This window comes from Hypanus sabinus, chromosome 4 (assembly GCF_030144855.1).
Source record: "Hypanus sabinus isolate sHypSab1 chromosome 4, sHypSab1.hap1, whole genome shotgun sequence".
NCBI classification, from domain to species: Eukaryota; Metazoa; Chordata; class Chondrichthyes; order Myliobatiformes; family Dasyatidae; genus Hypanus; species Hypanus sabinus.
The window spans coordinates 9,584,630-9,604,411 of record NC_082709.1 but is presented as its reverse complement, the minus strand read 5'-3'; the positions used below and the strand labels follow the sequence as shown (position 1 = coordinate 9,604,411).

Sequence of the window (19,782 nt, the reverse complement as noted above, 5' to 3'; positions counted from 1 at the left end):
ATTGTAATGAGAAAATATGTTGAAATATGAAGTTCAATTCACTTAATTTTCAATCACCAATGACAATTTCACTGAAAATGTAAAAATCAAAATGAAAATTTACTGCTCCTACGTGTCGTGACTCTTGTGCCATCACCTGTAAAAGATACTGATGTACTATTTAGTTGAAGCTATTTTCTATTGGTATTGTCTGAATAGGGTGGATAGGGTGGTGACGAAAGCTTTTGGTATGCTGGCCTTTGTAAATCAGAGCACTAAGTATGGGAGTTGGGATGTAATGTTAAAATTGTACAGGGCATATTGGTAAGGCCGAATTTGGAGTATTGTGTCGAGTTCTGGTCACCGAATTATAGGGAAGATGTCAGCAAAATAGCGAGAGTACAGAGAAGATTTACTAGAATGTTACCTGGGTTTCAGCACACAAGTTACAGGGGAAAGGTTGAACAAGTTAGGTTTTATTCTTTGGAGCGTGGAAGGTTGCGGGGGGACTTGATAGAGGTATTTAAAATTATGAGGGGGAGAGATAGAGTTGACATGGATAGGCTTTTTCCATTGAGAGTAGGAGAGATTCAAAGAAGAGGACATGAGTTGAGAATTGGGGGCAAAAGTTTAAGGGTATCATGAGGGGGAATTACTTTACTCAGAGAATGGTAGCTGTGTGGAACGAGCTTCCAGTAGAAGTGGTAGAGGCAGGTTCGGTATTGTTATTTAAAGTAAAATTGGATAGGTATATGGACAGGAAAGAATTGGAGGGTTATGGGCTGAGTGCAGGCCAGTGGGACTAGGTGAGAGTAAGCATTCAGCATGGATGAGAAGGGCCGAGATGGCCTGTTTCTGTGCTGTAATTGTTATATGGTTATAATACTCATGTTACCTTACATAACAGACCACAGCCTAAACCATTTTCAGAAATAATATCAGACAAATATATTATCTCTAATTATGACAGAGTATCTTCCAACATTAAGAATTGCTATGAGAAAATATATTGAAATATCAATTTCAATTTACTTAATTCCCAATGAGCCATGACTGTCTCACTGAAAATGTAAAAATCAAAACAAAAATTGCTGCTCCTACCTGTTGTGCTTCTTGTGCCATCAGCTGTAAAAGAGATTGATGTACAATTTAGTTGAAGCTTTTTTCTGTTAGTATTGTTTGAATACTCATGTTATCTTAGATAACAGACCATGCTCTAATGAAATTAATACTCAAGAAACCATTTTCAGAAATAAATCTCTGTTAAATTCAGGTAATACCACACAGTGAAAGGAGGATGATTGAAACTCTGGCTGAGCTGGTGGTCATGGTTTGAGAGTTAAAGTTGAAATATTGAAGGTGAACATGAAGAGGAACATCTTCACTCCAAAGATAGTGAGAGTGAGGAACAAGATGACATCGCAGGTGGTTGATGTGATCCTGATTTCAACATTGAAGTGAAATTTAGAGATACATGGATGGGAGGGCTATAGTATAGTGCAGGTCAATGGAACTTGACGGACCAATGGACTGGCATGGATTGATCATCCTTTGGGCCTTTTTACTGTGCTGTAGCATTCTATGTAACGATAAGATGAACTCCAGCACAATGAAGCTTTCTTACTCCAGTCCGATGTCCTTTCATTGGCATTGGCTGTAAAAGAGATTGATGTCAAATTCCATTGAAGCTATCCTACACCTCAAAATATCCAAATCTTTTTATCAATGTCTGCCCTTGGGATTTAACAGATTTTGATTCTCGTTATCACTTGATGCAATAATTCCTTTAGAGTCCTGAATAATAACTGAATATCAGCTGAAGATATTTGTGTGAATATATACAAAGGAAAGGAACTAGGAAAGGTGGTGAAAGAAATCCCAATTATATTCACTAGAAATACCGGGATGGAAATGTTCAGTTCATACCTGTTAATGCTGTGGTCCCCACTGAAAAGAGAAAATTATAAAATTTAATATGAAGCTAGCTAATGCACAATTTCTGTCGTGGATATGATCGCATCAAAAGCAGAATAGTTCTCAGTGTATGTTGCTGATATGTGTAAAAAGTTCTCCAGTGACAAGCTTCCATTTCCTCTGTTTCACTGAGGATGTCCGAGTTGATTTTCCTAAATAAACTTTCCAATAACTTACAATACCCTTATACACGTCGTAAAATTTCAAGAAAGAGTTGAATATTATATTAACATATAAACGTATTTTATCTCAGGTCATTTTCCAGCAATGGAAATCAATTGATTGCTTTCTCTTCAATGAGCCAAACTTTGCATGCTGTGGTGATGGCTTCACAGACTGGCACAACTTACTCAACGATATATCCCTCAATTCATTTGCATCGCACTATTTTTCCAAATCAAACCGGCCCTACAAAATTCTGAACTAATTTAGTCCTGTTGTGGTTCAACTTCACTGTTAAGAAGCTGAATAAATTGTTTGCTTCAGAACCGCTTTCTGTTGTAAATCTTATAAAGCAACATTGCCCAGTTTTGAGAAGTGTTTGTGATCAGGCCTGGAAACTAAAACTTAGCAAGCAACTTCATTCTTTCCTAAATAAATTCCACTGAGGAAGAGGGAATATGAGAGACTTGTAAAGTATTCATCTCGCAGTCAATTACATTGCTCAGCCGCTAGAATTAATGGAATCCGATCTGATAAAATAATCCTGTAAGTGTGATGGGAGCTTCATTCAGCACAGTTTTTTCTGAAATAGCGTCAGAAAGCAAATATATTATCTCTAATTATGACAGTATCTTCTAATGTTATGAATTGTTATGAGAAAATATATTGAAATATCAAGTTCAATTTACTTAATTTCCAATGAGCCATGACTGTTGCACAGAAAATGTAAAAATCAAAACGAAAATTTACTGCTCCTACCTGTTGTGGCTCTTGTGCCAACACCTGCTAAAGTGATTGATGTACAATTTAGTTGAAGCTATTTTCTGTTAGTATTGTCTGAATACTCATGTTATCATTGATAACTGACTCTGGACAAATGAACTTAACACTCAAGAAACCATTTTCAGAAATAAATCACCATTAAATTCAGTTAATATCACACAGTGAAAAGAGGATGATTGAAAATCTGGCTGAGATGGTGGTCATGGTTTGAGAGTTAAAGTCAAAATGTTTAATGTGAACATGAAGAGGAACATCTTCACTCCGAAGATAGTGAGAGTGAGGAACAAGATGACAATGCAGGTGGTTGATGTCATTCTGATTTCAACATTGAAGTGAAATTTAGAGATACATGGATGGGAGGGCTATAGTATAGTGCAGGTCAATGGAACTTGATGGATCAATGGACTGGCATGGATTGATCATCCTTTGGGCCTTTTTTCTGTGCTGTAGCGTTCTATGTAACGATAAGATGAACTCCAGCACAATGAAGCTTTCTTACTCCAGTCTGATGTCCTTTCATTGGCATTGACTGTGAAAGAGATTGTTGTCGAATTCAATTGAAGCTAACCTATAGCTCAGAATATCCAAATCTTTTTGTCAATGTACGCTCTTGGGACTTAACAGTTTTTCAATCTCATTATCACTTGATGCAATAATTCCTTTAGAGTCCTGGTTAATAACAGAATATCAACTGAAGATATTTGTGTGAATATTTCAAAGGAAAAGAACAAGGAAAGGTGGTCAAAGAAATCCCAATTATATTCAGTATAAATACCGGGATGGAAACGTTCACTTCATACCTGTTGTTGGTGTGGACCCTGCTGAAAAGAAAAAAATTATAAAATTTAATATGAAGCTAGCTAATGCAGAATTTCTGACATCAATATGATCACATCAAAAGCAGAATAGTTCTCAGTGTATGTTGCTGTTATGTGTAAAAAGTTCTCCAGTGACAAGCTTCCATCTTGTCTTTCACAGAGGATGTCCGAGTTGATTTTCCTAAATAAATATTCTCATAACTTACAATACCCTCATACATATCGAAAAGTTTCAAGAAAGAGTTGAAAATTATATTAACGCAGGGGTTCCCAACCTGGGGTGCCCACACCCCCAGGGGGTGCGAGATGGAATTTCAGGGGGTGCGACAAAGAGAGGCTTGTGTCCTTGCATGACGAGTCACGAGTCATCACTCAGCCAGCTGCCAATCTGCCTTCAGAAGTGGCAGTAACGTTTGTCCCAAGCACACTCCAGTCTCCCGCTGCCCGAGTCGAGAGAGACGTAAACTCACTCCGGTCTCCCGCTGCCCAAGTCAGCGTTGAGGAGTCTTATCAGTGTTACCTGGGATGTTGTACCTCAGAGTTGAGGAGTCACATCAATTTACTGTTTACAATTTTTTCTGAATAAATTAGAATCTAATTGCTTGATTTATATTTGCATTTTATGCACTGAGTTAAAAGATTTTTTTTTAAGTTCAATTTGTTTACCCGCAGTATTGTATGTGGTTCAATGAGTGGTTCAAAAATTAGAAATTGGACTTCTTCATCTTCAGATGTGGTATTACTTTTGTATGGGGTGCAAGCATTAATCAAAGATTTCCTAGGGGTGTGGGGCATAGAAAAGGTTGGGAACCACTGTATTAAAATATAAACACTTTTTATCTCAGGTCACTTTCCAGCAATGGAAATCAAATGATTTTATTTTCTTCAAAGAGCCAATCTTTGCATGCTGTGGTGATGGCTTCACAGATTGGCACAACTTACTCAACGATATATCCCTTAATTCATTTGCATCTCACTATTTTTCCAAATCAAACCGGCCTTTCAAAATTCTGAACTAATTTAGTCCTGTTGTGGTTCAACTTGCACTGTTACCAAGCCGAATAAATTGTTTGCTTCAGAACCGTTTGCTGTTTTAAATCTGACAAAGCAACTTTGCCCAGTTTTGAGAAGTGTTTGTGATCGGGCCTGGAAACTAAATCTTAGTAAGCAACTTCATTCTTTCCTAAATCCAGCTTCCTAAAAGCTGGGTGGCAGTGTGAAATGTCAGGAAGATGTTATGAGAATGAAGGGTGATTTAGACAGGTTGGGTGAGTGGGCAAATGTATGGCAGATGTAGTTAAATGTGGATAAATGTGAGGTTATCCACTTTGGTGGCAAGAACAGGATGGCAGACTACTCTCTAAATGGAGTCAAGTTAGAAAAAGGGGAAGTACAATGAGATCTAGGTGTTCTTGTACATCAGTCAATGAAAGCAAGCATGCAGGTACAGCAGGCAGTGAAGAAAGCTAATGGCATGCATGCCTTTATAACAAGAGGAATTGAGTATAGGAGTAAAGAGGTCCTTCTGCAGCTGTACAGGGCACTGGTGAGACCCCACCTGGAATATTGTGTGCAGTTTTGGTCTTCAAATTTGAGAAAGGACATTCTTGCTATTGAGGGAGTGCAGCGTAGGTTCACAAGGTTAATTCCCGGAATGGCGGGACTGTCATATGTTGAAAGATTGGTGCGACTGGGCTTGTATACACTGGAATTTAGAAGGCTGCGAGAGGATCTGATTGAGACATATAAGATTATTAAGGAATTGGACACGCTGGAAGCAGGAAGCATGTTCCCGCTGATGGGTGAGTCCAGAACTAGAGGCCACAGTTTAAGAATAAGGGGCAGGCCATTTAGAACAGAGATGCGGAAAAACTTTTTCACTCAGAGAGTGGTGGATATGTGGAATGCTCTGCCCCAGAAGGCAGTGGAGGCCAAGTCTCCGGGTGCATTCAAGAGAGAGTTAGATAGAGCTCCTATAGATAGCGGGTCAAGGGGTATGGGGAGAGGGCAGGAACGGGGTACTGATTGTGTATGATCAGCCATGATTAGAGTGAATGGCGGTGCTGGCTAGAAGAGCCAAATGGCCTACTCCTGCACCTATTGTCTATTGTCTAAATAAATTCCAACAAAGAAGAGGGAATATGAGAGCATTGTAAAGTATTCACCCTGCAGTCAATTATATTGCTCAGCCGCTAGAGGGAATGGAAGTCAGATCTGATTAAAATAATCCTGTAAGTGTGAAGGGAACTTCATTCAGCACAGTTTTTCTGAAATAGCGTCAGAAAGCAAATATATTATCTCTAATTATGACAGATATCTTCTATTGTTAAGAATTGTTATGAGAAAATATATTGAAATATTAAGTTCAATTTACTTAATTCACAATGAGCCATGACTGTTTCACAGAAAATGTAAAAATCAAAACGAAAATTTACTGCTCCTACCTGATTTAACTCTTGTGCCAACACCTGCTAAAGTGATTGATGTACAATTTAGTTGAAGCTATTTTCTGTTAGTATTGTCTGAATACTCATGTTATCATTGATAACTGACTCTGGACAAATGAACTTAACACTCAAGAAACCATTTTCAGAAATATATCACCGTTAAATTCAGGTAATATCACACAGTGAAAAGAGGATGATTGAATCTCTGGCTGGGCCGGTGGTCATGGTTTGAGAGTTAAAGTTGAAATGTTGAAGGTGAACATGAAGAGGAACATCTTCACTCCGAAGATAGTGAGAGTGAGGAACAAGATGACAACGCAGGTGGTTGATGTGATCCTGATTTCAACATTGAAGTGAAATTTAGAGATGCATGGATGGGAGGGCTATAGTATAGTGCAGGTCAATGGAACTTGACGGATCAATGGACTGGCATGGATTGATCATCCTTTGGGCCTTTTTTCTGTGCTGTAGCGTTCTATGTAACGATAAGATGAACTCCAGCACAATGAAGCTTTCTTACTCCAGTCTGATGTCCTTTCATTGGCATTGACTGTGAAAGAGATTGTTGTCGAATTCAATTGAAGCTATCCTATACCTCACAATATCCAAATCTTTTTGTCAATGTACGCTCTTCGGACTTAACAGTTTTTCAATCTCGTTATCACTTGATGCAATAATTCCTTTAGAGTCCTGGTTAATAACAGAATATCAGCTGAAGATATTTGTGTGAATATTTCAAAGGAAAAGGACAAGAAAAGGTGGTCAAAGAAATCCCAATTATATTCACTATAAATACCGGGATGGAAATGTTCCGTTCATACCTGTTAATGGTGTGGACCCCAATGAAAAGAAAAAATTATAAAATTTAATATGAATCTAGCTAATGCACAATTTCTGATGTCAATATGATCACATCAAAAGCAGAATTGTTCTCAGTGTATGTTGCTGTTATGTGTAAAATGTTCTCCAGTGACAAGCTTCCATCTTCTCTTTCACAGAGGATGCCCGTGTTGATTTTCCTAAATAAATATTCTCATAACTTACAATCCCCTCATACATATCGAAAAGTTTCAAGAAAGAGTTGAAAATTATATTAACGCAGGGGTTTCCAACCTGGGGTGCCCACACCCCCAGGGGGTGCGAGATGGAATTTCAGGGGGTGCGACAAAGAGAGGCTTGTGTCCTTGAATGACGAGTCACGAGTCATCACTCAGCCAGCTGCCAATCTGCCTTCAGAAGTGGCAGTAACGTTTGTCCCAAGCACACTCCAGTCTCCCGCTGCCCGAGTCAGCATTGAGGAGTCTCATCAGTGTTACCTGGGATGTTACACCTCAGGGTTGAGGAGTCTGATCAATTTACTGTTTACAAATTTTTTCTGAATAAATTAGAATCTAATTGCTCGATTTATATTTGCATTTTATGCACTTGGTTAAAGCTAATGTTCGAAGGCCTTTATATATCTTCCATCAGTTTCCTTTTACGCCCTTAGCACTTGTGGTGAACTATATATACCTGTCTGGACACGCCCTCTGCTGACTGCTCCTGTGGCTCCTCCCACAGACCCCGGTATAAAGGCGATTGGAGGCACTGCTCCTCCCTCAGTCTCCAGGATGTTGTGTGGTGGTCGCTTGCTGCTTGTGCTTTCTTCCAGCCAATAAAAGCCTACCTTAACTCACGTCTCTGAGAGTTACTGATGGTGCATCAGCACTCTACCCACAAGTATTCCACATCTTCTCACCCCAGATCACTTGACTTCATTTCATTTCTTTAATCAACGAATCCACCCCATCTCCTCTGCTGGCATTTCTGTCCCAGCTGTGATCTTGTTTCAGCCATGACTCTGTGATCTCCACATCCTACCTGACAATCCCTAAATGTGCCACAAGATGATCCACCTTATTTCTTATACTGTATGCATTTAAATATAACACTTTAAGTCCTATACTCACCAACCATTTAGTATTATTGTCTCTTTGTTGGCTGAAGTTAAATTCTTATCCCTTTCTAAACCTACTGACTCATTCTTTATTCTGGAAAGGAGTTCCCTGCAACCATTCAGTTCTTAAACAAAACCCAAGTTACTACACTTTGACCATTTTGATCATTTTGCTCTAATATGGACTCTGTTTTTGTTTTCTTTCTTGTAAAAGTTGTATTTTATGTTTCTTTTGTGATTGCTGCTGAAATGATGCCAAGTGCCTGGAATACTGCTCAAATTCTCCAACCTGATCCCATGAACGTCGATTTCCCTTCGGCAACCAAATTTCCCACTCCCACTTTCTCTATTCCCCACTCCGACCTTTTACTTCTTCTCACCAACCTGTCACTTCCCCCCATCCTCAGGTCCCCTCCTCCTTCCCCTTCTCCTGTGGTCCACTCTCCCTTCAAATCAGATTCTTTCTTCTCCAGCCCTTGACCTTTCCCACCTGCCTGGCTTCACCTCTCACCTTCCAGCTACCCCCACATTTTTATTCAGGTATCTTCACCATTCCTTCTCAGTCCTGAAGAAGGGTCTGGTCTGAAATATTGACTTTCTATTCATTTCCTTAGATGCTGCCTGACCTACTGAGTTCCTGTAGCATTTTGTGTGTGTTCTGGATTTCTAGCATCAGCAGAATCTTTTGTGTTTAGTGTCCAGATTGGCATGATATAAAGTTCCAAACTTAAATGTGAACCATTTCTTTGCCTCCACAAATAATGCTTGACCTGTTGAGTTCCTCAGTCAGTCTGTTTCTTGTCTGTAATTCATTGTTTCTATCTAGGCCATGTCTTTTAACAAGACTGTACAGTCAATTAAATCAGCACAGCCGAAAAGTAAACTTTTATCACAAGATGGTTATCCTGCTAAAATAGACAGTAGGTATTTTGGCTGTTTTGGACGGTAGCTATAAAAGAAATTATCATTGTAGCTTGATGAATAAAACTCAAAGGAACATCAGGAGTTGTTTTTTACTCTGGATTCCTCACAATGTTTTTCCATTGATTTGTTGCACCTTCCATTCAAAAATGTGAGGGGTGATTCTGCCAACATAGTTAGGAATCTCTCGTGATTTCTATTGAATTGATTGGAGAGCTTAAGGTTAAAGAATCTTGAGGGGAGGTGATCATAATTATGATTGAATTCATCCTGTAATGTGAGAAAGAGAAGCTAAATGAAAATTGCAAATGTCACTCTACTCTTCAATAAGGGACAGGGACAGAAGAAAGGAAATTATAGGCCTGTTAGTCTGACAGTGCTTGGGAAGATGTTGGAGTCGATTATTAAGGATGTGGTGTCAGGGCACTTGATGGCACATGATAAAATAGGCTGTAGTCAGCATAATTTCCTCAAGGGAAAATCTTGCCTGCTAAATATGTTGGAATTCTTTGAAGAAGTAACATGCAGGCTGGACAAAGCAGAATCAGTTGATGTAGTTTACTTGGATTTCAAAAGGCCTTTGACGAAGTGCCACACATGAGGCTGCTGAACAAACTATGACCCCTTCTGTCAGGAAGTGTATGGTCATGCACTTCGGTAGAAGAAATGAAAGAGTTTAAGAAGGCGTACGGTGTATTGGCCTTCATCAATCATGGGGTTGAGTTCAAGAGCCTGGAAGTAATTTTACAGCTATGTAGGACCCTGGTCAAGCCCCACTTGGAGTACTGTGCTCAGTTCTGGTTGCCTCACTACAGGAAGGATATGAGAGCCATAGAAAGGGTGCAGAGGAGACTTACACGGATGTTGCCTGGATTGGGGAGCATGCCTTATGAGAATAGGTTGAGTGAACTTGGTCTTTTCTCTGCGTCTAATATACTTAGTACACATGAAACCATTTCCACAAATGAATTATATTCAAACTTAGGTAATGCTGCACAGTGCAAATCCTTATCTCAATGACCATCCCAGTGAGTTAAATCTAATCTATAACACTCTATCAGATCTTTTTAATACAATAGGACACTGGGTATCTGACATATGCACCTTCAGTGCAAGGAAAATGTTCCTCATTCTTTATAATGAAGTGAATTCAGATGTGACTGCAAATTCGGATAATAGGTGTGAAAATATTGTTATTGAGTAACTTCAGAAGATGAAATAATCAAATAAATTCTTTGTATTTGCAAATTACAATGATCACAAAGAAAACATTCTCACAGCCTGTCTTGTGACATTGAGAATTCCTACAAAAATATGTATTCAAATAATGTCAAGTAACTTAATTTCTAATGACAAACAACCAATTCCTGTAATTAATATAACAATCACAATGAAAGTGTTGTGCTATCATCTATTATCCTTTCAGTGGCATTGACTAACTCAGAACTTGTACGATTTAGTTCAATCGATCCGACACCTAGCAGTATCCAAATCTTTATTAAAATACCTGTACTAGTGATTTAACTGTTTCTCCTTCCCCTTTTCAATTTCTGCCATAATCCTCTTAGTGTGCTCCTAAACTGTCTAAAGATATTTTGTGTTCATGTTTCTTGGTGAAAGAAAAGTATATTCAGGTTATTAACCATGTGGAATAGAGAACATTCTAGGCATCTGCTTTACTCAGCCTTCCAGTAAAAGATTACCCCTCACGCATTCCAGAATCACTCATGCCTTACAAAGATGCCAAACCTGATAAGACTGCAAAAAGTTGTAAAAGCGTGCCAACTGAATATTAATGAACAACATTAGAATTTGTTCTGAGAAGAAGGCAAAGTAGTCAAGTAAATTCCTATGATTTGAGAAGATTGGGCATGTCATCTAAATCTTTGACAAACTTCTATACAGTTCTTTCACTTCCTTCTTTTGAGCTCTCTCTCCCTCCAACCATGGTGACGGGACTGTGACATGCAAAAATGTGCAAATTGAAGTCTCTCTCCCTCCAACCGATTCCTTAAGACTGTAGCACACAAAATGTCAAGCTCATCCACTTTAGGAGGATCAAGAAAGGTAGGTCTTACAGGAGAAGTGGTAGTCCACTGAGGATTTCAGTAGAACAGAGGGATATAGGAATGAAGATCCATGATTCCTTGAATGTAGATAGGGTTATAAAGAAGGCTTTGGAACATGGCCATCATACATTAATGCTTGAGTATCGGAGTTGGGATGTTATGTTGAAATTGTATAAGATGTTGCTGAGGCCTAATTTGGAGTATTATATCCAGTTTTGGTCACCTACCTACAGGAAAGATGCAAATAAGATTGAAAAGTTACATGGATTTTACTATGAATGGAGGACCTGACTTATAGGGTAAGGTTGAATCAGTTGGGACTTTATTAATGCAAGCAGGCTTTCTCCACTGAGGTTGAGTGAGACTAGAACTAGAGGCTTTAGATTAAGGGTGATAGGTGAGAATGAAGGGGAACATCATCATTCAGAAGGTGGTGACAGAGTGGAATGAGATGATAGCCCAGCTGGTGGATCAGAAATTACAAAATTTGATATGAAACTATCAAATGCACAATTTCTGATGTTGATGTGATTGCATCAAATACAGAATAGTTTTCAGTTAATGGTGCTGAAATGGGTAAAATGTTCTCCAGCGACAAGGTTCCATCTTCTCTGATTGATAAAGGATGACTGTGATGTTTTTACTAAATAACCATTCTAGTAACTTAACTTTCATTTCCCTCATACACATTCATAAAGTTTCAAGAAAGAGATGAATATTATATGAACCATAAACAAATTTTCTCTCAGGTCACTAACCTGCAATGGAAATCAACCAATTTTTTTGTTCAATGAGTCAAACCTTGGTGCTTTAGTAATGGCTTCACAGACTGGCACAACTTACTCAATGATCTATCACTCAATTCATTGGCATCTCACTATTCTTCCAATACAAACTGATCCTGAGCTAATTTAGTGCCGTGGTGGTTCAATTTTTCACTGTTAACAAACTGAATAAATAATTTGCTTCAAACTGGTTGCTGTTATAAATCTTACACAGCAACATTGCCCAGTTATTTGCTTGAGAAGTGTCCCTGGCAACATTAACAAGCAATTTCATTGTTTCCTTAATAAATTCCACAGAGAATACTAAAGACTTTGAGAGTATTCATCTACCAGGAAAAGAATATTGCTCATTGCCTGTAGAGAATGGAAGTCAGATCTGATTGAAATCATCCCTTTCGTATGAAGGGAACATCGTTGAGGACTATTTCTCTGAAATAGCATCAGAAAGCAAATAAATTATCTCAAATTATGAAAGGCTATCTTGTAATGTTAAGAATTCATGTGAGAAAACATACTGAAGTAACAAATTCAATAAACTTAATCTCCAATGATCAATGGTCATTTCACTGAAATTGTAACATTCAAAATGAAAATCTAGTGCTCCTACTTATCATTACTGCTGTGGCATTTTCTGTAAAAGAGCTTGATGTACAATTTAGTTGAAGCTATTTTCTATTAGTATTGTCTAAGTACTCATGTTATCTCAGATAACAGACCATGTCTAATGTACTTCTCATGAAACTATTCTCAGAAATAAATTACATTCAAACTCAGTTAATGCTGCACGGTGCAAAGAGGATGATTGAAAATCTGGCTGAGTGGTGCCACAACAACAACCTCTAACTCAATATCAGCAAGAACAAGGAACTGATTATTAATGTCAGGAGAAGGAAAACAAAGGTCTATGAGCCAGTCATGATCAAAGCTTTGGAGGTGGAGAGGGTTAGCAACTTTAAATTACTCGAGTGTCATAATTTCAGAGAACCAGTCCTGGGCCCAGCGCATATGTGCAATTACAAAGAAAGCACGAGAGAGTCTCTCATTCTGTAGCAGTTTGAAAAAATTCAGTATGTTAGCTAAACCATTGACATAATTCTATCAATTGCACACGCTCGCTTCTTTTAAACTCTGCACTCCTCCAATCTATCTGCTGTCATCTCAGGTACGTGGCTTGAAGTAATGTGCCATCTGCCACTGCTCACATCTCCTCTGTACCCTTTCCAATGCTTCCACATCCTTCCTATACTGAGGTGACCAGAACTGGACACAGTACTCCAAGTGTGGCCTAACTGGAGTTTTATAGAGCTGCATCATTACATCGCATCTCTTAAGCTCTATCCCTCGACTTATGAAAGCTAACACCCCTTAAGCTTTCTTAACTACCCTATCTACCTGTGAGGCAACTTTCAGGGATCTGTGGACATGTACCCCCAGATCCCTCTGCTCCTCCACAGTACCAAGTATCCTGCCATTTACTTTGTACTCTACCTTGGAGTTTGTCCTTCCAAAGTGTACCACCTCACACTTCTCTGGGTTGAACTCCATCTGCCACTTCTCAGCCCACTTCTGCATCCTATCAATGTCTCTCTGCAATCTTTGACAATCCTCGACACTATCTACAACACCACCAATCTTTGTGTCATTTGCAAACTTGCCAACCCACCCTTCTACCCTCACATCCAGGTTGTTAATAAAAATCACAAAAAGTAGAGGTCCCAGAACAGATCCTTGCGGGACACAACTAGTCACAACCCTCCAGTCTGAATGTACTCCCTCCACCATGACCCTCTGCCTTCTGCAGGCAAGCCAATTCTGAATCCACCTGGCCAAACTTCCCTGGATCCCATGCCTTCTGACTTCCTGAATAAGCCTACCACATGGAACCTTGTCAAATGCCTTACCTAAAATCCATGTAGATCACATCCACTGCACTACCCTCATCTATATGCCTGGTCACCTCCTCAAAGAACTCTATCAGGCTTGTTAGGCACGATCTGCCCTTCACAAAGCCATGCTGACTGTCCCTGATCAGACCATGATTCTCTAAATGCCCATAGATCCTATCTCTAAGAATCTTTTCCATCACAGACGTAAGGCTCACTGGTCTATAATTACCTGGACTATCCCTACTACCTTTTTGAACAAGGGGACAACATACGCCTTCCTCCATCCTCCAGTACCATTCCTGTGGACAATGAGGACATAAAGATCCTAGCCAGAGGTTCAGCAATCTCTTCCCTTGCCTCGTGGAGCAGCCTGGGGAATATTCCGTCAGGCCCCGGGGACTTATCCATCCTAATGTGTTTTAACAACTCCAACACCTCCTCTTTTCTTTTCTTTCTAAATCTTTTTATTAATATTAGTAATATGGACAGAATACAGATGATATATTGATAAAGAAATTACCAACATACACATTCCATTACATATGAAAAAAAACATACATAATAGTTACAATATAAATGAGTTTACCAAGACATAAGCCATAAGATATATGTATGGACATAGTAAATCTAAATATTTCATAATGTATAATATAAAAAAAACAGAAAAAAGAAAGAAAAAAAAACAAAAAAAAATTTATATAATGCAAAACTAACTAATCTAATCTAATAACTATAGCTAATAAGTAATATAAAAGAAAAAAAACAAACAAAAGAGAAGGAAAAAAAAAAGTGGGCTGTTTATAATATCTCACAAAAATAAGTATTCATCAATGCCGTCACTTCCGGTCCTCTCAAAATACATAAGCTAAAGGCTGGGAAATCAAATGTACTTGGCACAGGGTCATATTACATCATATGAAAATGTTGAATAAATGGTCTCCATAACTTTTCAAATTTAATAGAAGTCTCAAAAGTACCACTTCTAATTTTTTCTAAATTTAAACATAACATAGTTTGAGAGAACCAATTAAATACAGTGGGAGGATCAATTTCTTTCCAATTCAACAATATAGATCTTCTAGCCATCAGAGTTAGAAATGCAATCATTCGACGGGCTGAAGAAGATAAATGCTGTGAATCTAACATTGGTAAACCAAAAATTGCGGTAATAGGATGAGGTTGTAAATCAATATTCAAAACCGCAGAAATAATATCAAAAATATCTTTCCAATATTTCTCCAAAAATGAACACGACCAAAACATGTGAGTTAAAGACGCAATTTCAGAATGACATCTATCACAAATAGGACTTATATGAGAGTAAAAATGAGCTAATTTATCCTTGGACATATGGGCCCTATGTACAACCTTAAATTGTATTAGTGAATGTTTGGCACATAACGATGATGTATTAACTAATTGAAGAATTCTATCCCAATTCTCACTAGAAATACTAAAACTAGGCTCTCTTTCCCAATCCTGTTTAGTCTTATAAAGGGGCTCTGAATGTATCTTCATAATTATATTATAAAGTTTTGAAATAAGCCCTTTTTGAAAAGGGTCTAATTCAAATAAACTCTCCAAAGTATCTGAAGGCACAAAATTTGGAAACGTAGAGAGTACAGAACTTAAAAAATGTCTAATCTGTAAATATCTAAAAAAATGAAATCTCGGCAAGTTATATCTGTTGGATAATTGTTCAAAAGACATGAAACAATTATCTAAAAATAAATCAGAAAATCTTAGTAATCCCTTAGTTTTCCAAGCTGAATAAGCTTGATCTATAATGGAAGGGTGAAAAAAACAATTAGATACAATAGGACTATTTAAAACGAATTGAGTCAACCCAAAAAATCTCCGAAATTGAAACCATATATGCAATGTATGTTTAACTATCGGGTTGTCAATTCGTTACGGCAATTTAGAAAGAGCAAAAGGGAGAGAAGTCCCTAAAATAGAACCCAAAGCATAAGCTGATACCGATTTAGTTTCTAAACTCACCCAACAAGGGCCAAAAGATCCACCCCCATCTTTCAACCAGCATAACAAATATCTAATATTAACTGCCCAATAGTAAAATCTGAAATTAGGTAATGCTAACCCGCCTTCCTTTTTTGTCTTCTGTAAATATATTTTACCTAACCTGGGATTTTTATACTGCCATATATATGAAGAAATTTTAGAGTCAACATTAGTAAAAAAAGATTTCGGGATAAAAATTGGTGTCGCTTGAAAAATATATAAAAACTTAGGTAAAATAACCATCTTAATAGCATTAATCCTACCTATTAGAGATAGAGACAAAGGTGACCACTTAGTAAACAAACCTTTAATCTGATCAATTAAGGGTAAAAAATTAAATCCAAATAAATCTTTATGGTTCTTTGTGATTTTGATCCCTAAATAAGTAAAAGAGTCATTAACTAATTTAAAGGGTATCAACACCTCCTCATCCTTAATATCAACATGCTCCAGAACAACAACCTCACTCATATTGTCCTCACTGTCATCAAGTTCCCTCTCAGTGGTGAATACCGAAGAGAAGTATTCATAGAGGACCTCGCTCACTTCCACAGCCTCCAGGCACATCTTCCCACTTTTATCTCTAATCGGTCCTACCTTCACTCCTGTCATCCTTTTGTTCTTCACATAATTGAAGAATGCCTTGGTTTTCCTTTACCCTACTCACCAAAGCCTTCTCATGCCCCCTTCTTGCTCTTCTCAGCCCCTTCTTAAGCTCCTTTCTTGCTACCCTATATTCCTCAATAGATCCATTTGATCCTTGCTTCCTAAACCTCATGTCTGCTGCCTTCTTCCACCTGACTAGATTTTCCACTTCACTTGTCACCCATGGTTCCTTCACCCTACCATTCTTTATCTTCCTCACCAGGACAAATTTATCCCTAACATCCTGCAAGAGATCCTTAAACATCGACCACATGTCCATAGAACATTTCCCTGCAAAAACATCATCCAAATTCACACCCACAAGTTCTAGCTTTATAGCCTCATAATTTGCCCTTCCCTAATTAAAAAATTTCCTATCTTCTCTGATTCTATCCTTTTCCATGATAATGCTAAAGGTCAGGGAGCGGTGATCACTGTCCTCCAGATGCTCACCCACTGACAGGTCTGTGACCTGACCCGGTTCGTTACCTAATACTAGATCTAGTATGACATTCCCCCGAGTTGGCCTGTCAACATACTGTGACAGGAATCCATCCTGGACACACTTAACAAACACTGCCCCATCTAAACTCTTGGAACTAATCAAGTGCCAATCAATATTTGGGAAGTTAAAGTCAGCCATGATAACAACCCTGTTATTTTTGCACCTTTCCAAAATCTGCCTCCCAATCTGCTCCTCAGTATCTCTGCTGCTGCCAGGGGGCCTATAGAATACCCCCAGTCGAGTAACTGCTCCCTTCCTGTTCCTGACTTCCACCAATACTGACTCAAAAGAGGATCCTGCTACAATACCCACCCTTTCTGCAGCTGTAATAGTATCCCTGACCAGTAATGCCACCCCTTCTCCCCTTCCCCCCACCTCTCTATCCCTTTTAAAGCACTGAAATCCAGGAATATTGAGAATCCATTCCTGCCCTGGTGCCAGCCAAGTCTCTGTAATGGCCACTACATCATAATTCCATGTATGTATCCAAGCTTTCAGTTCATCACCTTTGTTCCTGATGCTTGCATTGAAGTACATGCACTTTAGCCTTTCTACCTTACTACCTTTATACCCTTTATTCTGCTGCTCTTTCCTCAAACCCTCTCTATATGTTAGATCTGGCTTTACTCCATGCACTTCTTTCACTGCTTTATCGCTCCGGGTCCCATCCCCCTTGCAAATTAGTTTAAACCCTCCTGAACTATTTCTCCACAACATATTATTTCTAATTATGACAGACTATCTTGTAATGTTAAGAATGCATTGAGAAAATACATTGGAATAACAATTTCAATGCACTTATTTTCCAATGACCGATGACCACTGTGACTGAAACAATCAGAATGAAAATTTGTGATGACTGAGTGGTGCCTCTCACTCAATGTCAGCAAGACCAAGGAGCTGATTATTAACTTCACGAAAAGGAACCCGGAGTTCCTTGAGATAGCCCTGATTAGAGGATCATAGGAAAAGAATTTAAGCAATATTATATCCTCAGTGTTAACATTTCAGTGAAACTAATTGCATAATTGCAACTAAGAAGTGAGCACTGCAACACTTCACTTTCTTCAGAGTTTACGAAGATTGGGCATGCCATCTAAATTTTTAACAAACTTCTATAAACTGTCTTTACTCGCTTTTTTAAAACTCTCTCTCCCTCCAAGCAATTCAGTGTCAAGACAGTGTCATACAATGTCAGGCTCTTGCACTTTGGGAGGACCAGGAAGGGTGGGTTCTACTCAGTGGGGTATAAGCCACTATGGAATGCAATAGAACAGAGTGATCTGGGAATACAGATGCATAATTCCTTGTAAGTGGTGGCAAAAGCATACAGAGTGATTAAGAAAGGTTTTGGCACATTGACCTTCATACGTCAATGCACTGTGTACAAGAGATGGGATGTAATGCTCACACAAGGAAATCTGCAGATGCTGGAAATTCAAACAACAGCACACACAAAATGCTGGTGGAACACAGCAGGCCAGGCAGCATCTATAAGGACAAGCACTGTCGATGTTTCGGGCCAAGACGTTTCAGGACTAACGAAAGGTCTCGGCCCGAAACATCGACAGTGCTTCTCCTTATAGATGCTGCCTGGCCTGCTGTGTTCCACCAGCATTTTGAGTGTAATGCTCAAACTGGTGAGGCCAAGGTTGGAGTAACGTGTCCAGCTTTGTTCACTGAAAATAAATGAACTGTGTATCTTCTCCTTGGTAGGGAGATGTGACCGACCACTCGAATAGTGGGAGTTGGCAGCTAAACTTGTCATGGAGAACAAAGAGGGAAGTGAACTAGCTTTTGAAGATTAGGGAGTTAATGTAGAAACTCTCTTTCTTGAGAATATTTATGACTATTTATAACTGATCAGACTTAAAGTCTTTGCTTGAATTAAGAACTTTGTGGTAAGTAAACCCAATATCAACACAAGGACAAAGTAAAATATCTGATTGCTATGCTAATGCCTCAGCAAGTCCAAAAATGATCTATGTATCTGTAACTCACTGTTACTCCATAATGAGATTTTCCTTTAATGGTAGCTTATTTCTTTCGGTTGGGAATAATGCACAGTTCCTTTTTCAAAATATGTCTCCAAGTTCTGATAATTGCTAAACATATTCACCATTCCCTTCATAATTTCAAGAATTTGAACATTCTCTCAACATTCCCACTTAAGTTTAAAATTCATATTTCTAAGGCACTGTCTAAGATGTAGAATGCATTAGTTCAGGGAAATATATAAGCATTATTTTTAATAAAACACACCACTGAAAATATAAAGGAAATTTGGACAATTTTCTTGTACTTATTTCTCCTTTTACATTTATGATATTTAGTATGTTGAGCTTACAAACTGATAAATGTTTTTAGCAAATTTACAGTACATTGGTTGATGGAACAGAAACAAAAATAAATCTATTCTTTCCTTCATTTCCTTCCATATTTAAAATTATTTGTGTCTTACCTTGCTGACAGTTTGCTCTGGATAACAGGCAATAAATAATCCCAAGAAGAACAGCTATTCTCACTGATTGAGCCAACATGTTTCTCTTATGCTCCTTTCAACTCTAGCTAAAGTCTTGTCTAGCTTGCTTTATGTTGCTGACAATTCAAAACTGTAATTTGGGTGTGACAAGAAAGGCTAATTAAAATGAATCACCAAATTGCAGTGATATTAATGGACTTTGAATCTTTATATGTTACATATTACATCAGCCTTTGATTGGATTTACTTCAGATGTGACAGCCATTTTGTGATGCAACCTACCAATCTGGTCTGTTCTTAGGTTTAAAAAGTGAAGTTTCCCCCCCAAAAAAGGAGAAAATGTGGAATATCTCAATACTTATCAATTA

The 19,782-nt window shown here is 38.3% G+C and overlaps 1 protein-coding gene across 4 annotated transcripts in view; it reads right to left on the bottom strand.

Moving 5' to 3' along the window:
* The window catches only part of LOC132392476 (mucin-13-like), a 115,142-nt gene extending 95,608 nt beyond the window's left edge, over positions 1-19,534 (bottom strand). For 2 of the 4 annotated variants that reach the window (XM_059966370.1, XM_059966368.1), the window contains exon 1: positions 19,394-19,532. In XM_059966370.1, the coding sequence (XP_059822353.1) occupies positions 19,394-19,472 (79 nt within the window). In that variant the 5' untranslated portion in view covers positions 19,473-19,532. Of the gene's footprint in view, positions 1-19,393 lie in introns of all 4 variants that reach the window. The other 2 variants (XM_059966367.1, XM_059966371.1) reach the window with 2 other exon arrangements.
* Positions 19,535-19,782: the final 248 nt, after the last annotated feature.